Below are 24,609 nucleotides of genomic sequence, written 5' to 3' on the forward strand. Positions count from 1 at the left end.
AGGCTGTTGTGAACACGCAGAGAATGGCAAGCCCTCCCACACTGCTGGTGGGATTATAGAATGGCGCAGTCACTTCAGAAAGCAGTTTGGAAGTTCTTCAAATTGTTAAACATAGAGTTATATGACCCAACAGTTCGTTCCACTCCTAGGTACCCAAGAAAACTGAAAACACGTGTTCACACAGAAACTTGTACGTGAATGTTCATAGCATGATTATTCATAACCAAAAAGAAATAATCCAAATATGCATCAACGGAAAAATTAATAAATAAAGTGTGGTACATCCATACAGAGGGATATTACTCAGCAGTAAAAAGGCATGAAGTAGTGACATACGCTATAACATGGATGAACCTCGAAAACATTATGCTAAGTGAAAGAAGCCAGTTATAAAAGATCACATGTTGTATGTTTCCATTTATGAAATGTCCAGAATAGGTAAATCCATAGAGAACAAAGATTGCTGGTTGCCAGGGCTGTGGGGAAGGGGAGATGGGGAGTGACAGCTAATAGGTGCATAACTCTGTTACTAAAACTACTGAATTACACACTTCAAAAGGATGAATTTTATGATAGGTGAATTATATCTCAAAAAAGCTGTTATCAGAGAGAAAGAGGATGAATGGCAGTTATTATTATGGTGGCCCTACACACCGGGCTTCTGCACAAAGTTTAGCTGAAGAAAAGATAAGAAGCCACCAGCTAAGTGGACTAGCCACCCATCAGTCTTATGGTGCCTGAACCATCAAAGAGGCCTCCTGGCCACTGGTCACTATCAGTTTGTCAATACCAGGCTTGAGGTTCTGCTGAGCAAATCCAGGAGGAGGTACAGCAGAAGCTGTAGGTCATGGTTCCCGCACGTGGGAAAATGACCTCCCTGAGAGCCAGGTGGGGGTGGGGCACAGAAAGCAGGTAGATGGATTGTGCTCTGTCAGAGGAACTTCCTTCGTGATAGGGCCCTTGGGTGAGAGACTGCTCTGTCAGAGTGTGTGTTCAAGTGGCCAGGAAATTATCCCAGGATGCTGGCCAAGTGTACATGTAGGACATCTGTCTGAGCCATAGCTCACATGATGCCATGGGGTCAAGGTCAGGCACCTGGTGTGAGGCATCCAAGTGGGGGCTGTGGCTGTCAGGCTCTCCTAGTCTCTCCCGCTTTCATGGTTTGCCTCCCTGGCACACATCTTCAGCCTGATTAGGTCTAAGAATAAGAACAGTGGGGCCTCTGCAGGGCCTCATGAGCCTTGCCTCAAGGAAAAAATGCAGTTTTGTCTTAAAACTGTCTCTTTGAGTCAGGGTTACAGGTGTGAGCATCTGGGCCTAGCGAATAAACTCTATGTTTTGCAAACATTTCCAATTAATGTATTGTTTTTATTGTCCTTTCCTCAGGGTCTTTCGTGATCCCCGACACTTGGCTGCAAGCACCGTGTCCTTCAACCCAGGGGCAACAGCAAAAAGCTGTTTAAAAATAACCTGAATGGAGATACCGTGAAGCCACGGGGCTGATTTTCCCCCTGCCTGTCATCAGTGCTTAGTGGTGGTTATTAATACCTGAGTGCCAGCACTGCACAAAGGCACGGTCCCTGGCGGGGGCACCAGTGCTAACCCAGCAGGTTGGCCTCTGTGGGGGAGAATGCCTGGCCGACATGGGTGAGGGAGGGCAGCCTGCCTCAGATGGAGGGTGGGCACCGGGAGGCCTTCTGCTCATGGTGCAGGCAGGACCCAAGGAAGTCCAGAAACTGCAGGTTCAGAAAGTGACTTGAGGGTGGAAACCTTACCTTATTAGTACTCACAGAACAGGCCTGGAGGCAAGGTTTATCAGATGAATGTGTAAGACAATGAGGTGGGCCAGAGGGGCCAGGGGGAAGTACAAACGTGAACAAAAACAAGAGGGGAAGGCACAGGTGCAGCGAAGGTGGGAAAGGCATCTTACAGTGTTGTGAGAGAGAGGAAAGGCCTAGAAAGAATAGGTGGAAGGATGGAAAGGAAGGATCAGGTCAGCAGAGGATTGTGGGTGGCTAGAAATAATGGGTAAAGAGTAGGAAAGGGAAGCAGTGGGCTGGCCAGGGAAGGGCCTCCCTCTGCTTCTTGCACCCCTGACCCCGGTAGGCAAGAGCAGGGCAGAAGAGCGCCTGCCCCATGACCATAGTCATGGGCCCCGTGTCAGACCACTCAAGCCCAGGTTCTGGCTCTGCCACTCACTGCCTGTGTGACCTCAGCTAGGTCCCATCTCTCTGTGTTTTAGACTCCTTGTTGCAAAATTAGGGTTGATAATATTATCTATCTCTTAAGTTTGCCTGGAAGACACCGAAGGACATGTTAGTGGTTGTGTTGTTGTTAATATGAGTTTGTTGAGCTTCATACAAAATCTTTGTAAAAAATGCAGTATTTTACTATTTTTCCTGATGTTGACGGATTTAAATTTTGCTAGTTAGGAAATGAGGGTGTGGGAAGTTGGGGTAGAAAGGGGAAGTCAGTCATTCATTGTTAGGGGCCCGTGGAGAAGGGGGATTTGGGGCCAAAGTGAAGTGGGCAAAAGGGGAAGGAGACAGAGACAGAGGCTGTGACAGAGATCTGTGAGAGTCGTCCCAGTGGCAGGCCTCTCTGGCCAGAGCACAGGGAAGAGCAGGTCCTCCCACAAGCTGGGCAGCACTGGCCAGGCTGTCTGTTGGCACTGTCATCTGCACTGTCCAGACACCTCAGGGCTGGCCTCTGGGTGAAGGCAGATGTTGGAGTTGAAGGGGAACAGCCTCTCCTGACCGTACTGGCTGATTTGGAACAGAGAGCAAACTGGGAATAAACCCCAATTAGACGCCACATCATTCCAGTAAGTAATAATAGCCCCTGGAGCAATCCCAGTCCAGTCTCTCCCATGAAGAAATCAATTCTCCAAACTGCTTCCAATGCAACAGTTGTGGATGAAGGCTCCTGCAAAGCCTGGCACCTGGGTGTCCACCCGGGCGAGGGCAGCTGGAAGGTTTGCTACTTGTCTCTGGCATGTGAGGAGCAGACTTGGAATGACAGCGAGAAGCCTCACATCTGCACCAGCATGAAAACGCAAATAAGCAGCCACGCTGACACTTTCTCCGGAACCTTCCCAGTTTCTTCCATCTAACATGTCATTCTCGTGTGAGCCTGCCCTTGGGATTTGTGTGCAAAAGGACAAGTTATATGACAAAAAGAGAAAGAAATGAGGACGAGGAGAGAAGTGACACAGAAAGTGGTAACCTGTTCCTCAGATCTTCCATCTTATCAAGCTGGAGGCTATCTTTCCTCTCTGTCCCCTTCCTGTCCTGATGAGATTGGTACCCACAGGACTGAGCACTCATGGATCTGAGAGGTGGAATAAAAACTCAGTCTGGGAGGCCACACAGCACATACTGCCAGCCCCCCTCTGCATCAGATAATGGTCTAAAGTATTTAGTTCACTTCTGTAGTTGTGAGGCATAAGATCTGTTTTCAATTTCTCATCCTTGTGGAAAGAGCTTCATTCTTGGTTTAGGACCCTAGCCCTGCTTCTTATTTGCTATGTGACTTACTTAACTTCTCTGAACCTCAATTTCCTCATTTGTCAAATGAGGACCATGATATATACTTCAAGAAATACTACTACTATCTGATTTTAGGGTGACGGCCTACATGACTTACTGCCAAGTCATGGCCAATCGTGTTTTTTCTTGGAGGAGGGCTGGATTTGCATGGAGTCCTTCATATGTTCATGTAGAAACCACCATAAAACTCGACTGCATCAGTTTGACATCAAAGGTTCACCTTAAGATGATCACTCTGCCCAGAAAAGGATTTTTGGAAATCACAGCACTGACTGGTTCTGGGATGTAGGGACATCTGGCCACCTTTGCCCAGTCCCCGTGGGTTCCACCTCTGGATACAATGAAGTACGCTTCTGTCTGCTGCCGCCCCAGAGGACATCTGGATATGCCAGAGTCAGAACCAGGGTATTTTCCCAAGATCATCCAGTTCCCTCTCTGGAGCATGACTTAAACTAATTCAACATGGGTGGGTGAAACCTTTGTTTTCAAAAACCTTAGGGAAGGGGCGCCTGGGTGGCTCAATTGGTTAAGCGTTCGACTCTTGATTTCGGCTCAGGTCATGACCTCAGGGTCATGGGATCGAGCCCTGTGTCAGGCTCCGTGCTCAGTGGGGAGTCTGCTTGGGATTCTCTCTCCCTCTGCCTCTGGACCTCCCTCTGCTCACATGCATGCTCTCTCTCTTTTTCTAAAAGAAAAAAATAAATCTTCAAAAGAAAAAAAGAAAACCTTAGGGAAGAAGATTTCACATGCTCTTCCACACACTTAATGCCCATCCCCGAAAACTCGTAGCTAGGAACCTTTACATTAAGTCAATCATGAAAATCACCCAGTGATATACTTAAACATGGTCACAAGAAACCAGAGTGGAAATTAGGAGGCAACCCTGTAAGAGTCTTGGTGTCACCCCATTAAAGATCAGAAATGGAAATCTTGTCACATACTTGCCATCTAAGTGGCTTTAGTCAAGTTCTTCATCTCAGCAATAAACCTACCACTCCCCACAGCGTAGCCAGGAGGGGCCCACCTGGGGATGAGGGCAAGTCATCGCTGATTCTTCTTTTTTCTTTCTTTTTTTTAATCGCTGATCCTTGTTCTTTTTCTCTGAGGTCGGGGGCAACTTGTCAAGATGGGGAAGGGGGTTTATTTAGAGAGGAGCGTAGGTGGCTGATTATGAAAGGTCAGAGGAATGACAATTTTATTTGTATGGTTCCTCTAACCTAGATCTTCTGAAATCAATTTTCTCCTGTGCAGAACAGACATAAAGCCACTTGGTGAACTTGCATTAAATTTTTCTGATGATTTCAGTGGTGTCATCGTTCTATCAGAATTGGTAGTGAGTCCTTCTTTGTTCCTAAATACATGCCATCTCCCCAGAAGAAAGACTATGAATGGTAACTGAAAAAGCACAGCATGGAGACTCAGGCATGTTCAGGTTTGAGTCCCTTACCAGTAACTCTGGACATGTTAGTTGGTCTCTCAGAGGCTCATTGTTTTTGTTTTTAAGATTTTATTTATTTTAGAGAGAGAGCGAGCTTGAGAGAGATCACAAGCAGGAGGAGGGGGGAAGTGGGTAGAGGGAGAAGCAGACTCCCTGCTGAGCTGGGTAAGAAAACTGGGATCATGACCTGAGCCGAAGGTAGATGCTTAACTGACTGAGCCACCTAAGCGCCCAGGCTCAGTGTTCTTATCTCAAAATGAGGACAAGAACATCTTCTTGGCAGTGTTGTTGTAAAGAACAAATGAGATAGTATATATAAGTGCCAGGCAGGTGCAGGCTCTCAATAAATGGAACCTTCATGACTCATCATAAGGCTGGGTGCAGGATGGGTATCTGTGATGGGTCTGACCACTCCATAAACCTCAACAGGGCAAGAAGCCACAGTCTGGGCCTACAACAGGAGATCCAGGGCAAACAACCAGTCCCAGGGCCCCCTGGAAGGACCAAGATGGTGGCTCCTGAGGTTGGAGAGGTGTCAGAGTTGGGGAATAGATGCAACACTGGGCTGCCAGTGGTTTGCTCCATTTTCCTCCTCCTGCTAGGGGCTCCCGTCAGAAAATGGGGGCTGAGGGGCGATGCAGAGAGCTCAGGATAGCTTGTGCAAGTTCAGAACCTGGGTATTATTGTAAGCCAGCCAGCTGCTGGAGCCCTCTGGCTGTCCCACCCAGAGTTGGTAGGATCTCCTCTTCCTCGTCCCAGGGCCAGACAAGGGCACTCTGGGCAGAAAGAAACCATCAGTGTGGATAAGAACAGCAGCTTCTTAATCAGTCCAGGAGAACAGAGCCCAGCTGAAGTGTTGTTCTGCTCTCATTTAATTATCAAAACGATTCCTCTTCTGTCCTCCCTAGGGCTGCGTGCCCCAGATTCCCTGGGCCCAGTAATTGCCTCTCTGTTAATAGAAATCATCGGTATTTATTACACCGAGTGCTCCAGCTTGTTTCAGCTCTCCTTGTAGCAACATTAAGGCGAGTGCTTGGTAGCATATCACCAAAGTAACCCTACTTAATGACAAGAGTAAAGGCTCCTGAACTGTTCTTGCTCAGGAGGGCTAAGGAAACTATGATCTGGAGCCCAGTGAGACGAGCTGAGGGGCCACGTGTGGGGTCTGCAGCAGGGCCCTGACTCTGGGGGAGCAGGAAGTACAGAGCCTGGGAACGAGGGGCTGGAAGCCCAGTAAGATGACCGCTCCCACCTTCTCCCTAGAGGGAGTCTCCTGGGGGCTTCTGTTCCTTATAGATACCTAACAATGGGAAGTGACTTGAGTTCAAATTCTTGGTCTCCTACTCAGGGCCTTGTACACTGTGGCCTCTTCTCACCTATAAGACAGGAAGAGTAAAATCCACCTCCCAGGGCTGGCATGAGGATTAAATGAGAAAATAATGCAAAAGGATTCCAGTGGGCCTGCCATGGGAGGCATGCCACAAATGTGTCTTCCCTCCTTCCTTCAAGGAATTGATGCTGTGGGGATGAAATGATGAGGGATTGGGCCTCACACAGTGCCTGTTATTAATAGGGGTTCCTTCCTGCAGCCTCTTCAGCCTCTGTCTGATAATGGACAAACTCATCAAAGGTGGGTCTGAGCCAGGAGCCTCACAGCCCTAGGGTACATGCGGACGTGGGCTGGACACCGGGCTGGCTGCCACTGTAGCTTCCAGATGCACATAGGCAACAGTTGAGAACCCTCACCCACCTCCACTCAGTTGTGCTCAGGTTCTGTCTACTAGCTGGCTTGGAGGTGACCTGGCACCTTATGGTGAAGATCGCTATCTCTAAGCAGCTATGTGTTTTAAGGTCCTGAAGTGACTCAGCAGTTCGTGGAGCACAGTCACTGAGTACCTTCTGTGTACTTTCACACAGACGTGGAAAGCAAGACTCAGAGAAGCCTACGAAGGCCTCAAGAAGCCAGAGATCAGAGCTGCAGCCAAGGCCAGCTGCTCTGAAGCTCTCTTCAGTCCTATGCAGTTTCCCTGCGGATAGTATCTGAGCAATTCGTGGATATATCTGTGTCCGTTCATACAAGGGCATTAGCGAATTCATTTGTAAATAACCATACTTTTTTTTTTTTTTTTTTGTACTAACAGGCATGAATGTGTTTTCTGACCGTGCTGGCCCCCGAGAATACAAGGGTTATCTGGCAGTGGGTTGTACTGGTGGATAGGGAACTGTGTGGAGTGGGAAAGGTGACCAGGGTTTCTGAGTGCCAGAATGTTCTCAAAGTTCATATTGGAAGTTTCAGCATCAAATCCTATGCAAGAACAGATCACCATCATCTCACCAAGAGGCCAAGGGAAATGCCACTCTGTACCTACATTACTGGGTTCCTTGCTTTCTCTTGTTTTTTTTTTTTTTTCTTTTTTAAGATTTATTTATTTATTTGAGGAGGGGGCAGAGGGAGAGGGAGAGAATCTCAACAGACTCCTTGCTGAGCATGGAGCCTGACATGGGGCTCAATCCTATGACCCTGAGATCATGACCTGAGCCTCAATCAAGAGTTGGTCATTTAATTTTTGTTGGAAACTTAACGGTGTCCCCTCATTAGGAAGAAAAAGGTCAGTGTCCTCTTGTTCCCATAGGATACTGGCCTCCCTCAGATTAGTTTGAGAATCAGCTTTACTGGTGGTACTGTTTCCGGTGGTGGAAAGAGAGAGGCAAAAGCTGGGGAAACTGAGGCAGAGACCAGGAGTGTCAAAGCAACCAAGATGAGGAGATGAAGTGGAGGGACACAGCCACAGGGAGAGGGGAAGAAGCCGTGTCCCCCCACTGCTCTGCATAGTGACTGTGGCTGCTTGGGCTCTTCTCCAAAATGCCAGACACATGTGAGCAATTACAGAGGTTTCTCCTGGGCAGAGCCTTCCTGGCTGCTTCCTGTCTCCCCTCCCAGGCGCGTAACGGAATTAAGTGCGACTCCACTGCAGGTGCGCGTAGTGACTTGCGCTGCTGCGGGCAATAAACCCTGCTCTTGGAAAGAAACGAGAGTACAGGTCAGGGAAGGGCAGGCAGTCCGCTGAGCGGCCTCTGATCATTCCCCGTGGGGGGCCTTCCACACTCCTCTCTTCGTTTCCACAAAATTACCCACTGCTGCCAAAGCGGGGCCCCAGCTTTGGATTTGTTATTTAGATTGACTTTGCCTCGGACCCTCTGACGTTGATGTGGCACCACAAAATTATGCAGCTTGGAAGCCGGAGGCGTTTTCAAAAGGAGTGACACTTTTGCTGGCCTCTGTCGCTGAAAGAGCCAGTCAGCCAGATACGGAGGGTGGCTGGTGCAGGCATGTGCTCCTTCCCTGCCTGTTGGCCTCTGGAGGAGGCAAGGTCAGTGCAGCCTCCAAACACGGGGGTCTTACCTTACACGGGTGAGGGTCCACTCCGTATGTCTCCAGCGTCTGTGCTTTTCTTAAAAAGTTCAGCTCTGATGTTGCTGGTGTTTGACCACTGGAATAAAGAAAATGAGATGATTTCAGGGTTTCCTGTTCTCATAGACTCCCCTGAGGTAAACTCTCCATTAAGCAGCTTTCAGGGGGTGGCTCAGTCAGTTAAGTGTCTTGACTCTTGATTTCAGCTCAGGTCATGATCTTGTGAGATCGAGCCCCGTGTCGGGCTCCGTGCTCAGTGGGGAGTCTGCTTGAAAGATTCTCGCCCTCTGCCCCTTCCCCCCACTGACTCACGCTTTCTCTTTTTCTCTAATATGTAAATATATATATAATATATGTAAATATATATATGTAAATATATATATTATATATTATTATATTTATTTAAAAGCGTTCAGGGTAAGTCTTACACTCTGGTTTTTCCATAGAGTGTGCTCCCTGCCCTGTTCAGGACCAACTTCCAGAGATCCTTTCTAGGGTCAGAAACTCAGATGTCTTCAGACTGAGGCCGACTACGTGACGAATGACATGGCCTGAGTGTAGACAGGAGGGAGTGGTGGGGGCTGGGCCAAACTGGGGAGTGCCACCTCACCAAATGCGGGTAGCAGCTCCAAGACTGTAGTCAGGTGGGGATGCGGGGCCCAGCACTGCTAGATGTTAAAAGCACTGCTTTTAAAAGGGAAATCAGAGATACTGCTTTTTATGTGGTATTTCACAATTTCAAATACTAGGCAGGCAAACAAAACACACTTGTATGCTGGCTGCAGGCCATGGGTTTCTTGTCTGATCTAGACTGAAATACAAAGAAGGGGCCTATATATCTTGCTGGTGCTGCCAACACGTTTCCTTTACCCAAAGGGAACATGGGAATGGAGGGTGAAGAGACAGCAGGAGACAGTGCTGAGCTCCCCAGTCTCCACAATAGCTCTGTTTGTCCACAGGTGATGACTATGAAAAGGAAACAAGCAGGAAAAGGAAGAAAGCAGCCCTAGTGCCAAGCCTGAGGAAGGGGCCTTTAGCGTCATTCCTTCCGCAGCTGCCTGTTCGCAGGTGCTTTCCTGAGCTCCACACAGAACCAGTGACAGGGTCACCTCAGGCGCCCTCAGGGTCCAGAGCCCTGGTGAAGCAGACACACTCCTACAGATGCTGGGTTGGTTTCACCTTCGAGGAGGGGTGAGCATTGTGTCAAGTGAACAGCAGCTCTGACGGCTGGTGGGCAGGACTGAAAGTTGCCGATTTCTAAGTTCATTCATTATTTGTCGCAAGCAATATGGGCGCAGGAAGAGGAGGCAGAGCAGGGTGGAGCAGGCCAGATTCCCCCTAGTGTCCTTCTGCAGAGACATCAATCAGCACATTTCTGTGCCAGCCTCCACGCTGCTTGCTGTAAAATCTACCAAGAGATAAAGTGCCCAGTCTGGGCCCTCCAGGAACTCACGTTAGAGCCGAGGGAGGAAATAGACACATTTTTACATAATGAAGATGAGCCCAACCTGTGCAAGCAGGCATTATGTTGACTGCAGATTTCTACAGCCACCAGCACGCCTGAGGTGCGGAGAGGTGTTTGGGCAATGTCCGTGCTGCAGGCAAAAGGCTGGGCACCAGAGGCAGCTGAGCACCACTGCCCCTTGCAGGAAGCTTCTTCGGTCCCTGTCTGCAAGCTGGAGGGTCTTGTGGGCTCCATTCATTCCAGGAGTTGGCCCAAGCCTCCAGGGCCCTCAAAGTGGGCATCATTTCGTGGGGGATCCCCTGTCTCCTACTAGGTTTCTGGATGGCTGTCCCCACTGCTCTGACATGTAAAAAACCCTCTGCTTTGAACGAACCCTGAACCCTCTCAAAGGTCCACGTTTATTCTGACCTTTACCACAAGGGGCCGCTATTTCCCTAACAGTGATGGGAGGAGCCGGCCTGCTCAAGAAAGGCCACACCAGCACAGGGAGAGGGCTGGGGAGCAGCTAGGATTCCACCTCTGATAGGTGTCTCCATTCCCCTGGGAGGGTGGGAGCCAGTGCAATATTAAGTTGAAGCTTAATATCAACATTAGAAATATCCCCCCCACCCCTTGGGCATTATCCTGCCCCAGGAAGGTAGTTTAAGCAAACATTTTAAAAGATTTTTAAAAATTGTAACATACTAATATGGTGGCATGTTTTATTTTATAGCACTGCATTGTGTATAGCCTTTTTCTCCATAGTTTATCAGTTTGGGGTATTTGTGCTCCAGCATGCCACACAAAGTAGAGTGCATACACACTACTGCTTTTTTAAAAAAAATTTTAGTGCACCTGGGTGGCTCAGTTGATTGGGTGACTGCCTTTGGCTCGGGTCATGATCCTGGGGTCCTGGGATTGAGCCCCACATTGAGCTTCCCCTGCTCTGCAGGAAGCCTGCTTCTCCCTCTCCCTCTGCCTGTCATGCCCCCTGCTTGTGCTCTCTGTCAAATAAATAGAATCTTAAAAAAATATACATATATATATATATATATTTTTTTAAGGATTTATTTTAGAGAGAGAGCCTTGTGAGGGGGGAGGGGCAGAGGGAGAGGGGGAGAGAAGCAGACTCCCCGCTGAGGGTGGAGCCCATTTTAATACGGGGCTTGATCTCGTGACCCTGAGATCATGACCTGAGCTGAAATCAAGAGTGGAACACTTATCCGACTGAGCCACCCAGGCTCTATTGTTGTTGTTGTTTTAATCAATCTTTGTAGAAAACCCTATATATATGGGTGAAAGGATACATTAATGCTATTTTATGGAATTTGGCATATTCTGGGCAAACTAAGAATCTGAGGAAGACAAGCTTCCTGCTTCCAGCTGCTTCTCCCCTCCTTCCCTCTGTGTAGGGCTGTGGGTTGAGTAAGGCAGTACTGGAGACATAGCCCCTGAACCACATGCTCTCAGGGCACCCCCAGCGTTTATGACCCAGGCCAGCCCTGTGCAGTCCCATCCACTGACTCGGAAGCCACCTGTCAGCCTGCCACAGACTGAAGGTAGGGGCTTGCCCATTTTTCACAGGCCTCCGCTCATCTATTTTCTCTTCTGTTGTTTCTTTTATGTTTTCCTTTTTCCTAGTCCATGCTTCCCTCTCTCTCTCTCCATTTATCTTAGTGAAGCAGATACCTTTCAGAGGCCATCCCTCTTTGTTTTCCTTACACTGCCCTCAAGCCTCAGCCTACACTACAGGGCTTGGGGTTGTGCTGTCAGTGGAGTACTGAAAATGGCACAGAGTTAGGAGGACTGGGTCTGCGGGAGCAGAGGATGCAGCGCAGGACTTGTGTGTTCAGGCTTTGGGGGACAGAGTGTCCTGAGCCTGAATGAGTGTCACGTACCTGAGTTCTGTCTTGTGAATCTCAGCAATTTTCCTTTCCAGCTTCTCTGAATGTTTTGGGAAAAACTGGAACTTGGAGCTGTAGCCTTCAGGGTGTTTCCCTGGGTCATAATCCCCAATCTCCGCTTGCAAAAGGAAAGCAGAGTAAAACAGTTGTGGAGACAGGTAAATCATCACTGGTAAAGCAACAAGAAATCAACACACAGAGCAAAAGCCAAAGCACACACCAAATTTATAAAGAACAATGGATCTTGAGCACGGCTGTGGGTCAGGCAGAGGGCAAGCCCCTCAGAAGCATGCCTACCTTTGTTTTCCCAGGTGTGCACTCTGGGTTGGTATCAAGCCTAAGCAGAGACACTAGAGCCAAGCCTGTGTTCTGTGGTTACCACAAGTAAATACCCAATATAAGAGCAGAAGGCTGTATCACGGTCTTTATCCAGTCAGTCTTGAGAAAAGGGACTGGGATCAATGCTCTTTGTGGCAGCACAGGAAACAGCTTGACCAGGAAGAGAGAGTCTCTTGGGCCTGAGCCAGATCTAAGTTCTGAGGATTTTAGCAGGGCCACACTGATGAAGGAGCCATGACCCAAACTTAGCGCTTAACTCTCAGTCGAAATCAAATCAAATCAAGTGAATGTAATTTGAGTAAATATTCACTGAGGGCTGGCCAGGTGTCAGGCCCCTCTTGGAGAGTGGGAAGACTGGTTAAAACTGGCCACTGAGTTCAGGAGCACCAGGTCCTAAGGCTGATTGCCTAGTTTTCTGCCCGGGGTGGGGCTTTCTCCTCCACCCATTTAGAGAGCAAGAGGCCATCCCTAAAGCTGCTGGGATCTCTGATCAGTGCGCTCTGCGGAGAGTGTGCCCGACAGAGGGTGCGCTCCGCAAAGCAAGTCACACCCCAGCCCTCCGCACAGGATGTGCTGCACAGGGAACATCATGCGTATGTTAGGAGGAAGTATGTTAAAAAGTGTCAGCTGCTTTGGGGTTGTCTTTTCTCCTTCCTTAGTGAGAGCCACAACCAGGGCCCAGGGAAATCTTGAGGGAGGAGTAAATATGAAGAGGAAAATGTGCCCTCCTCACAGCTGAATATTGTACTTGTGCGCAAATCTATTCATTGTGTCCTTCAGATTACTTGGGAATTTCTATCGTTTAGTAAGAGACTAAAAGCTTTCCTGGGCCTATAGTCCAGAGTGACCTTGAGCCATGAAGTCATTTATTATGATTTTATTTAGGAAGCTCCAAGTGGAAAACATCAGTATTGGATGTCAATTACTTCTTCAAAAGAAAAAAAAAAAGAGAGAGAAAAATTCAATATGGTTGTCAGGGTAAATCTGATAGAAAGACTGGAATTTAAAATCTCACTTAGGACCAAGTTCTCCTTTAAAAATGAAGGAAGCCTCTTTGGGTACCTTAGAGTTGGCAGGCACCTTCTAGACTTGCTTTTTAAAAACAGGAGTCTCAGAAGTCAAAGTTGCAATGTGTGGACTTGCACATTCTTACTGCAGCTATGATATTTCTCTTAGCAGAAGAACTGTAGTTTCTTATTGGCAAGCATTTTTCAGGTTCTCTTCACAAAGTAGCTTCCTGGAGTTCACAGATTTCCAATTAAGAGTTCAGATTCTTTGATGGAAACTGTGATTTTAGTGCTGTGGTCTCGAACAGTCTGGTGACAGTTTCAGGCCTAAGGACTAAGAGAAGTCTTGGAAGTGGCACTTAGGAGCCCCTGCACTTCATGGAAGGAGAAGGCATCACATACATGAAGAGTGCATACCTTTCCCGCTGTTTTGCATAAAAAAAAAAAAAAAAAAAAAGCCAGTCGGCATCAGCTGGATACAGAGTCAACCCTGCCTTATTAGGATGGATGCTAGGAAATGTGTCTGTTACTTGTAAGCATTCCAACTTTGACCACTCTGAATGGAAAGATCTCTGAAAGGGACACCAGAATTCCAAGATACCTTTGAGATTTGCATGAAAGGCTAGGAAAAAATTGATTCAGATGACTCTCCAGAGTCTCAGTAACTCTATCAACCAAGGGTAGAGGAAACCCCAGAGAGAGTCACAATGATCTGAAGGCACTGGCAGAAAGACCTTAGGCACAGTGTAGGGTTGAGTGGTTGGAGCTTTCTGGACCTAGGGAGTCTAGGCAAAGCCCTCCCATTCAGACTCTGCTTCAAGTTAGATACAGTTTAAACCCAAGAAGTAGTCATTTGTGGTAACTGAAATAATATAACCAGTATTTAGCATGAAAAGCAAATTCATCTTGTCAAAAGTCATTACCTTGAAGGATGTAAGCTGCTAACAAGGCAGCATCTGATGTTTTACAGAGGAGGCGGCCATGGTAGAGATCCCTTTTGATCTGTAGGAAGACTAAGTACCTGGAAAGAAAACAGAGGCAGGAACTAGAAAGGATTTCTCTGATGGCTTTAAAGACATAAGGATAGAATACAAGCCTATCAAAATTCTCGTCAGGGCACTTTTTTACTACATTAAAACAAACTTAAAATGTACCACAGAACAAATGGATTTTCCATTTTCCTGAAGACTTACAAGTACTTTGCCCCAAACTGATTTGGGGTTCAATTCAAAACAACCTGTCCGTTTCCTTCAGTAGCTCAAAACAGAATTGGTGCTTCCTGGCAAAAGCACTGTGCCCCACTCCAGTGCAGGCTTTTGGAAGGAGCCAGCCCCGGCCCACTCGGTGTTGAGAAAGAAACCTGCGTCAGCAGAGAGGGGCCAACTGGGCCCCTCTCTGCCGTGGATTCTGGCCGGTGTTTCTTCCTAAGAAGCGGAGCGGCGGGTGAGGGAACCAGCCCAAGGCCGAGTTCCTCCTCGGCTTACAAGACAACCTGCCCGTGTGTGGAACAGCCTTTGATTACTGGCAGAGCTCAGCTGGACCTTTCAGGATCTGAATAAGTTGTAAGAAGGGGCACCAGGGAAGGAAGCACAGCAACTTGTGGCTGGTGTTTCTTCAAACAGAGAAAGCTCTCACCTCAGATGGAAGCAGGATGGCAAGAATAACGGCTAACAGTAGCTGATATGTAGTGAGCGCTTCCTATCTGCCAGTCCAGGTCTTATGCACTTTACATGCACTATCTCATCTAATTCTCACCTAATCCTTAGAAATAGGTACTATCATCCCCCCCCCCCTTTTTTTAAAACCATACATGTTTTGTTCATTGAAGGTGCTGGGAATACAGAAGGGAACAAAACAGAATCCCCACTCTTATGGAGCTTACATTCCAGTGGGGAGAGACAGACGACAAAACAAGCTTCATGTTTTGTTCATTGAAGGTGGTAACTAATGAGTCGCTGTTGTTGGACATGAGAATATGCCCCACATGACTCATAGCATCCCTAGACCTCTTCTCAAAATTTAGATGGATCTACCAAATCTACTCGTCTTCACTCTGCTTCCCACAGTAAAATGCCACATCTCGGTATGGGGGACTGGGAAGGAGGGAGGGAGGCAAAGCCCGGAAGAGGAGGGAGGGGGAGAGTGCTTCTTTGCCTCTCACTGCTCCAGCTCCCACCTTCCCCAGGCTTTGGCAGGATGTGGAAGCAAACCTTTTGTCCTTTACTCACTGATCATTCCCTGGGTCTGAGTTCATATATCACTCCTTCTGTACCTCTCTGTGTCCACAATTCAGGGACAGCACATACCTGACTAAAGGATATATTTGAAAGGGACAACTAGGCTCTGGGCAGTGATTCTCAACGTCGCAGTGAGAACATCCCCTGGGGGGAGCACATCAGAATCTGTGTGTGTCTCCTGGGTTTGAAAAAGCCTTGCTCGAGCTTCTGATTTGCTCCCTTCCCACCCAGGGGGGACATGCTCCTCCTGACACTGAGAACCATTGTCTTTATGAGGCATCTTTATTTATTTTTCTAAGATTTTATTTATTTGACAGAGAGAGCACAAGCAGGGAGAGTGGTAGGTAGAGGGAGAGGGAGAAGCAGGTTCCCTGCTGAGCAGGGAGCCTGACACGGGGCTCAATCCCAGAACCCTGGGATCATGCCTTGAGCTGAAGGCAGACACTTAACTGAATGAGCCACCCAGGCGCCCCATGAGGCATCTTTACTGATGGGTGCATGGTGGGTGCCTCTAGTGAGCTAGAAAGGTACAGGCTTTCCACTGCTGAGTGGGGTTTCTTTAGACTTCTGGAGGTAGGATAGCTATAGGGGGTCAAGGGTAAGACCACAGGAACAGTGTCAGGCAATGGAACAGCAGTTGAAGGGAGTAGGGAAAGGGGGGGCAAGTCAATATCCTAAAAACAAAGCACAGCTTTCGAAGACAAGAAGTGAGCTCATGAAAGAATCGACCATTAGCTTCAGGGGACAGAGCTGTACTAGGGGTCCCCCTCCCTTTTCTGCCACGGTGGCTTTCATCAAGCTTCATGTTTTGTTCATTGAAGGTGGTAACTAATGAGTCGCTGTTGTTGGACATGAGAATATGCCCCACATGACTCATAGCATCCCTAGACCTCTTCTCAAGAGAACATGGCATATTCTCCCCTGCCACACATGGGCCTAAGGAAGACTATCTTGTTGCCTGAGACACCGCTACTTGGGCCACTTTGTTACAAGGGAAGAGATCAGCCTGCTGGGGCCACCCAGCCCAGCCAACTCCTGATGAGCAGGCTAGTTGGGTTACCCCATCTCAGAACCTCAGAATAGGAGTTAAAGAGCCTAATTCTCTCATACGTGAGGAAATAGAAGGCCGAACATGTAGAGCGACTTGTCTGAGGTGATACAGTGATCAGAATCAAGGAAGTCCTCCTGACTCAGGGCCTGAGGCTTTTTCTACCTCCCTGGTAATTCAGTTAGTTATTAGAGAGAGGGGTCCTAAAGGAAGTCAAGAGAACTCTGTCATCGAAGAGAAATTCTCATTAGAACCAAACAAATCAGACCAGAATTAAGACAACAAGCTTATTCCTTAGGACACTTCTTGAGTAAACTTCGCCAATCTCTTCCTGGCCTCATCTCCATTTTTGCTTTAATGCCAGTGTTGTCCTAAATTAATGGAAGCGCAAATTGGGACTATCCAAAGGCAGAGTAAGTGAAAACCTAAAAAGACAGCCAAGGAAAACCTGTCTTTCTGTGACATGTACATCTCTCCAAGGTATTGGCTCTGGCACTGTGTTTTCTGGGATCAGAGGGTGGAGATGAATCTACAGATGGCTCCAGAATTAAAGGTTCTGACCTCTGGAGAGAACTGGCATCTCCTGAAGAGCTTCTCCAAAGAGTTCTTACTTTGGCCCTGACTTTCCTTCATCAGATTCTTTGTCCCTGGCTTCCTCTATAATCCTATAATCATCTCCTTGCAGTCAGAGATGCTTTTTTTTTTTTTAATTTACCTTTAATATTCTAGGGAGCCTGTACATCTTGTGCCTAGCTCACTTACTCACCCTTCCTCCCACCCATCATCCATCCATCCATCCATCCATCCATCCATCCATCCATCCATCCATCCAGTTCTGAGCACTTACATGTGCCAAGCACTGCCACGAGTGCTGGGAATACGAAAGGGAACAAAACAGAATCCCCACTCTTATGGAGCTTACATTCCAGTGGGGAGAGACAGACGACAAAACAGTAACAAAACAAAATAATAATTTACTGAATGCATGTTGTGGGCCACCCACTGTACTGTTGTTTGCTGGTTGGTTGGTTTTAACTAGGCTCCACGCCCAATGTGGGGTTCAGACTCACGACCCTGAGATCAAGAGTCACACGCCACACTGACTGAGCCAGCCAGGCGCCCCCACACTATACAGGTTAATGCACACCCTCACATGCAGTCCTCATGACAACTCTGGGAGGTGGCTACTGCTTTTCCTTCCTGCTTCATGGATGAGGACATGACTGATTGGAGAGACTGTTGCTTGCCTTGTCTCACAGCTAGTTAAAGGACAACCTGGAATTTGAACCCAGTTCTCTTCGATGCGTTAGTCTGGGGTTGGCAAACTATGACCTGCCACCAAAGTTTCCAGTGAAATACAACATTTTATTGGAATGCAGCCATTCTCATTCATTTAGGTATCGTCTCTGGCTGCGTTCGCACTGCAAAGGCAGAACTGAGTAGTTGTGACAGAGACCATATGGTGCACAAAGTCTAAAATACTTACTCTCTGGCCTTTTATAGAAAACGCTTCCCAGGCCATCTTAGCCTAAGGTAGGCTCAAGTGGTGTTCATCGAAGGAATTTATGACCTATAAACTGCATTCATTCTCGAATATATCCCGTCATTCGGTTAATACCTTTTGTGAGCGCCCCCACTCAAACGTGTCAGGCAGTTTGTTTCCTTAGAAGGAGGCGCCATTTGCACTCAGTTTGCTTCTACTATTTAACCTTGCCACAGAGTTCATACACCTGCGGTCCCTGTTAAACGCTAAATCTGGTGCCTAATCCCCATTTTCTCTGCCTTGTCTCTAGCTCAGACAAGAAAATCTATTTATTACTTTAAAAAATGACAAAAGAGATTAATCAGGATTTGGCAACTAAATTTATCATCTGGGAAGAGTCCAAGAGATAAACTGAAGCACAGTTCTTTACCCCCTATTTCATCCCCTCCTCTCAGCCTGGCTTTATGGGAATAGCTGAGACGGCATTGAAATTTAGGACCAATATTGCTAGGAAAAAACACACTGACAGCTAAATTAGTTTGGCAGGAAGGTGGCATGGAGGGCTCTAAGCCAGGAATGAATTACAGGTATTGAGTGAGGCTGGGGCAGGTACCCACTCTCTCAAGATCAGTAGGGACATGAATGAGGAGAAAGACTTGGCTAATTCCAAGGCCTTCACAGAATGCCTCAGAGGGGGAGGCACGAAGTCTCCATATCAGGCCCAGGCACCCTGTGCTTCACACTCCCAACAACGCTTGGAAAATGCATTCTAGGGAAGGCAGGCTGGTGAGGTGGAGAGCAAGGGGAGAACAGTCGAGGATGCTCAGCACAGATGTGCGCGGAAGGGGGAGAAGCTCACACCCTTGTCAGTGCCTTTGAAGCCTGCTGACCTGGAGAGAGGCCTGGCCATGGCCCTCATGCTGTGCCACTAGGACTTGGATGACTGGTCACCTGGGATGGCTTTTTCTCTGAGTCCTCAAAAACTAGCTGCTTAAGTGGTAGGACTCTAGCTGGTCGGGGAAAAGGACCGAGGAGGAGTGGGGAGTCTCAGAAAAGAAGCGCCTTTAACCTCAACAAAGGAGAGAAGCCACAGCTAACTGTACCTGTGCCCTGTGCGGAGCCCTCGGGGGTCCATGGACCACGTAATCCATCTGGCAGCCTCTGCTCAGGGAAAGGCTTGCCGGGGTCGGGGGCGGGGCAGAGTGTATCACAAAGTACAAGACCCTAGTGTAGGGGTCAGTTCTCCCAACAATTCCATGCGGGAGCTGTTACTCTTCCTCATTTTATAAATAAGGGATCTGAAGGTCAGACAGGTTAAATATCTTGGGTCCAAGGCCCAAGCTGAGAAGTGACAGAAATAGGATCTGAGTTTCCAGGTCTATGCTGCTTTTTGAGTAGGATAGTCTGTCCATTAGTATTATGGAGGAACATTTGATTTAGAAAATTGTATTGTTAAGAGCTCCAAAGGGCCAAGATAACCATATATTTTTGCCCTCTAATCAAATCAGAAAGCCATGTGTCTGCCGTGCTCTCACTGGCCGCTCACTGAGTTGTTAGAATCATCCCTGTCATCCTCACTGTTGGTTGCGTGAGGTGGAGACCAGGAGATCCTGAGGTGTGGTGTTAGGAGGCAAGGTGCCAGGTTCTCAAGAAAGAGGTGTTAAGTTTGCCCAGACACGTGGACAGGAGTGTGGCCTTCTGGGTCTGCCTTGGGATCACCACCTCTTTTGGCAGGGAAGCAGGTTGCGGGGAGAGGGACAGGTTCAGAGTGAGGCAAATGCTCTGAAGGTCCTGAGCAGGGCGGGCTCGTGCTCCTAAAACTACAGGATTGCTCCTGTACTTGGATGAGCAAAGTGGGAGCCACATCCACTTCCGTGTGGATGAACAGAACCTGCCGTTCCCATGCCCGGTAAGGAGCATGAATGCCCTCCCTGGCCTCAGTGCTTCAAAGTTGGTGCATGTAGACCGCCCTGAGCAACCCGAGGAAACAACCTTCCTCATCCTCCCGACTGCACTGCAAGATCCCCCCCAGCCTCCACTGGGACCCACGTAAGAAGCCACTTCTCCTCTCCGTCCCACTTCTTTGCTTCCTTTGCACTACTTAGCCCTGTTTCCTGCCCTCTTACTCTCCCCATTTCCTCGTTTTCCTTCTCAGAAAAACTTTAGCTCCTTTTATCTGACATAAAGCCAGTGGCACGCTCTTCGGAACAGGAAGTGAATGTAAGTCCATATTCCTTCTTCCTCCCTTCTTCCCTCCTCTTTCCTTTCTTTGGAATTCTCCCAAGCAGTTCAGGATCTGGAAGTAGATGGCAAAGACTTACAGGACAGAGTCTCTATAACTGGCCACGGCCTCATCCCGGTCTCTGCGGTCTCCAGGGTTTTTGGGGGAGGCGGAGAGCTGGCAGAGCTCTCTCTCTTCCTCAGCTCTAGGGTTCCCTGGCATCATCTCTTGCTCTAGGGCCCCGCCCTCTCAGAGATAACACCAACATTCTGCTCATGTCCAAATTAGATATTTCTAATATAAAAATTAAGGATGCCTGGTACAGAGCATTGCTGAGTCTCTGAGGCAAGACTTTCAGAGTGAATTTGGCTCATATATACAAAACCCTGGTGAAGCTTTGAAACGCCTATTCTTTGACCCTCTTGTAGGATGATGTGGGCACAGAAGTTCCTTCTCATCCTCACGTGGTGCTGGATGAGATAGGATTCATTCCGTGCAGCTGTGTGCCTGCCACAGAACACGGTCCCCACAAGGAAGCGTTCATCACGGGCCAGATCCGTCAGCACACTGGAGTTTATCCACTTGGATTTAAAATCTTCAGTGTTTCCCGGCTTATTTTGCAGTGTCCTGCTTTGGCATTTCCCGAGGACGTTAGGACACTGGAGTCTATTTCAAGCAACATCCCCCTCCCCCAACAAAAGCAACCCACCCTCTCCAAAAACATCCATGGTGGCCACAGCCTTGGTAAAAGAAAAAAATGCTTTTGATTAAGTAATGACTCCAGGTCTCCTTATAGATGGCTAGTTTACGTGAAGTATTCACACTTCTCGAAGGAAAGCAGCTCACTCTGTTCCAGTTCCATTGAGGGGGTGAGCAAAGAAAGCATGTGGAAATGAAATACAGAAGAAGTAAGGTTATATTTAGGAAGATTCCTTCCTTATAAGAGTGAGAAGCTTCCAAAATAGAGGATCGGAGAGGCTCCAGTCCCTCTTTCCTCTCCAACAAGTCTCAGTGGCTGAGGGAAGTTCAGCCTTACCTGGTTATCTCTTCTTTCAGGGCAGCAGGATCTGCGGGGTAAAACTTCACGCGGAAACACATGGTGAATGGAGGCTGGGCTGCAGAGACAGAGATGTGCCCGTCTCAGGAAAGACCCTTCCCCCAGAGGATGACCAGGCTTCCCTCCCCACTGGGATGCATCATCAGAAAGTCCTCACAGGTATAGGGCAAACTTATACAGGAACGGTGGGCAATGACCAAGACTTACTAAATGCGGGAGGTTTCATCCCACCCTCCCCAGGGGTGAGGCTCCCCACCTTTTCATGAAGAATACTTACATCTCAATTGCTTCACCACAGACTTTGTAAACTCCAACCAATGCTGAAACAGAGAACACAGAACAAGAAAACCCGAATGAGAAGCAGTGTCAACTCTAACTTGTTTTACCCAATTTAAATAACTGGACAGATTGTAGCCCAGGGTGAAAGCAGCCCAAAGCTTGTGATATGTAGGCTTGGAGAGCAGAGAGTGATAGGAGTTTTGCAAGTAAGCTCCCCATGGAACCAGCTGTGAAGGGGGAAAAGTTCCAGCTTCAGATGCCATTTCTGGGCTTCCCTGGCAATGCTGCCTTCCAAAGTAGGGTGCCAGGGTTCTGAGCCGTATTTCTGGCATACCATTAGGCACAAGCGAATGCACGTATGTGTAATGGGGACAAAGCCCCGCCTGTCTTGAGCAGGGAGACGCTGACATTAGTGGATTGTGTGTGTTTGTGTTATGTGCCAGCTATTTTTTTTTTTTTGGCAGGGGTGGGCAGTGGGGACAGAGGCTATTGGTCGTGGCTCTAGAAAGTATTAACAGGTGGAATTTCATCAATGGTGAGAAGGCAGGGATGGCTGGTGCATCCTCCATCTTTGTTTGAGTAGCATATTGCCAACCCTTGTGTTAGGGCATACATACTCAGATTCCTTGGCATCCAGGGATGTTTAAAGTCTCAGTCTCATAAGATAACTAACCACAACTAATGTGTAGGATCGTATCGTTTTTCCCTTGGATTTTCGTAGAGGCAGGATATAGTAGCAATACATTTTTTTTCCCCCATGGTACTTATGTTTGCGGAAAGGAAGCAATGAGATCATTCTATAACTGTTTCCCAGTTCTACATGAATGCTTTATAAAATGCATTATTGATGTTTGTTGCTTTTATGCTAATCAATAAATTTGACAGTTTGCAGAAAGCTACAACGGCTGTTACTTGGGATTTGATTATCTGGAAGTAGACTGAAACCATTAGCCATAAGCTCTGTGAAGGCAGAAAACTGTCAGCTGCCGGTGCCCTGAAGAGTGTTCAAGATACAGCTACCAAACGGACGAAGGAAGCGGGTCCATGCTGGGTCCACATCTCCCTCTTTTCTGGCTACTTCCATTTAGAGCAACATCTTGGCAGAACCTTCCCTCTGGCAGGAAAGAAGCCAGGGCCGTGCAGACAGCATCCTGGCCTCCCGCGGTTCCTAGCTCTCACCTTCTGGGCTGGGCTGTGGGTCACACAGTTAATGGACCCACTAAGAGCCAGTTCCTCCGTCAGCTCCACATGGATAATCTGGGCTGACATTCTGCTCTCTTGCTTCCTCTGATCTGAGTTCCCACGAGGCTGGCAACTCATTATAGCCACTCAATGTGGTTAAGAGGTCCTTCTCACATTACACGGCCCACCGCGGCTTGGCTTCATGGGGAAGCAAAGGCAAGAGATGAAATTGCACAGGAACAAGTGGGGTTCGAGGCTGAGCCTGTGAAGGCGGAGGAGGCCCGTCTGATTGGAGCACGTCGGAATTGTGTCCAGCTAGGAGAACACAGCGAGTGTCTGGGGCTCAGAATACCCCCAGGCATCTGAGGGATAGATTAAAATAAACAAACAATGGAAGATAGAAACTACAAGGGAAGACCGTGAGATGCGTTCTCAGCAGAAGGCAGGTGGAGCTGAATGACAAAAAGCCTATTCCCCTCGGCCAGGGCTGAAGAGGACTTCAGTCTGCACTGTAGTGAAAGGCTGTTGGAGACAGCGCCGGGTGGGGGGGGGGGAGGTGAAAGCCATAACAGCTTGTCCAGGAGATTTTAAGGGTCTGGTAGAGAAATCAAGAGAAATCAGGATCCCCAAAAGGGAGTGATGGCCAGAGTTACCCTTTGCAGCGGTCTGGCTAAATCTGGGTCCCACAATCACTAGCAAACTGATAACAGGAGACTGGGGAGGAAGGGTCAGGAGAAGAGAAAAGAAGGTTCAGAGAGGACAGTTTCCACCCGTATCTGGGTCATTGGGCCAATGTGGCACGATCTGGAGGCTCTGGTGGCTGGAAAGGGTGCCTCCAGTCTGAAAGGAGAGTCTGAGAGCAGGCTGAGGCCCTGGACCTGAGCCAGCAATAGGCTCCCCGCTGTGGGTCCCCCAGGAGGGACCAGGAGCGTTCCCAGACCCCACGGGCACCTGTGCAGGCAGTGAGGGGGTGGATGTGAGCTTGAGTTCTGGTGCCCCAGGGGAGGAGGTTTATTTTAGGACCTCACAACCTAAGGGAGTGGGGAGCTTACCCCCTCCATTCTCTACCACGAGTCACCCAATCTAGGGTGACAATTTCCCCACAACTCTCAAGCACCTTTCCAAGCCTCTCTGCTCTCCTTAACCCCTCAGCACAGTCACAGAACTTCAGAAACTGTCAGGTATGAATTCAGCTGGAACCTTAGAACCCATACAGAGCCTGGCATCAGACAGCTCCGAGCTGGAGACTGGCAGTGCCATACGCCTTGGGCAAGTCACTCCTTAACCTGACATTTTATTTCCTCAGCCAGAGAATGGCTATTTGACTTGTGGATACTCGGCTTATTTGTATAAGGATTAAAGAACATGTGGGAAGCTCTTAGCTTCATGCCTGATAGAACTCAGGGCTCAACATACATGGGCTGAAAGGCCTGGGTTTGTGCTCAGTGCAGAGCCCAGCACACAGTAGCCGCTCCATACAGGTTTATTTCCCCGTTTCTCCATTTCTTTATATTTCTCTGTCTCCTCCTGCTTTGGTCTTTATCCCCTCCATGTACTCTCTTATTCTTCTTAAGCACATTTTGACCTAACTAGAAAATAATGAGGATATGTTTTGTTTCTTTTTCTTCATAAGCCACTCTCTTCAGGAGATGAAGAGAACTTGGGGTAACCTGCCTTCCCTCTTAAGAAGAAAACAGCTCAGACCAAAAAAATAAACAACAAGAAACCCCCTGGTAAAAACAGTCCATCATTTTATAGTGAATGGACACCTACAGCATGTGAGGACATGTAGCTTCCTGGTATCATGGCCCTTTTGAGGTTCTAGAGCTAAGGACAGTATTTACGTCAAGACTGGAGACTTCATAGGGCAAGGGGCTGACCTTACTTCCTAAACAGTGGTGATGCTCAAAATTCTGCTGAGCCAAGAGGACCAGAATATGTCAGAGAAGGGGGCAGGGCTTTTCAAAAGAAAGGGATACAGTCCTATGGATTCTTTCTTTAAGCTAAAGT

At 48.1% G+C, this 24,609-nt stretch overlaps 1 protein-coding gene and 1 long non-coding RNA gene across 9 annotated transcripts in view; one reads left to right on the forward strand and one right to left on the reverse strand.

Moving 5' to 3' along the window:
* Positions 1-24,609, reverse strand: part of FRMD5 (FERM domain containing 5) — a 315,205-nt gene that overhangs the window by 18,513 nt on the left and 272,083 nt on the right. For all 8 annotated transcript variants that reach the window (XM_034994201.1, XM_034994202.1, XM_034994199.1 and 5 more), the window contains 5 exons: positions 21,416-21,458; positions 21,118-21,196; positions 14,016-14,113; positions 11,741-11,864; positions 8,390-8,477 (listed from right to left, as the gene is read on the reverse strand). In XM_034994201.1, coding sequence (XP_034850092.1) covers positions 8,390-8,477; positions 11,741-11,864; positions 14,016-14,113; positions 21,118-21,196; positions 21,416-21,458 — 432 coding nt within the window. The remainder of the gene's footprint in view (positions 1-8,389; positions 8,478-11,740; positions 11,865-14,015; positions 14,114-21,117; positions 21,197-21,415; positions 21,459-24,609) is intronic.
* Positions 1-24,609, forward strand: part of LOC118003310 — a 30,081-nt gene that overhangs the window by 232 nt on the left and 5,240 nt on the right. The window contains exon 2 of the long non-coding RNA XR_004677306.1: positions 1,387-4,014. This is a non-coding gene — a long non-coding RNA (uncharacterized LOC118003310). The remainder of the gene's footprint in view (positions 1-1,386; positions 4,015-24,609) is intronic.

This window comes from Mirounga leonina, unplaced genomic scaffold, assembly GCF_011800145.1.
Source record: "Mirounga leonina isolate KUSES-001 unplaced genomic scaffold, KU_Mleo_1.0 Mir_91, whole genome shotgun sequence".
In the NCBI taxonomy this organism is placed as follows: domain Eukaryota; kingdom Metazoa; phylum Chordata; class Mammalia; order Carnivora; family Phocidae; genus Mirounga; species Mirounga leonina.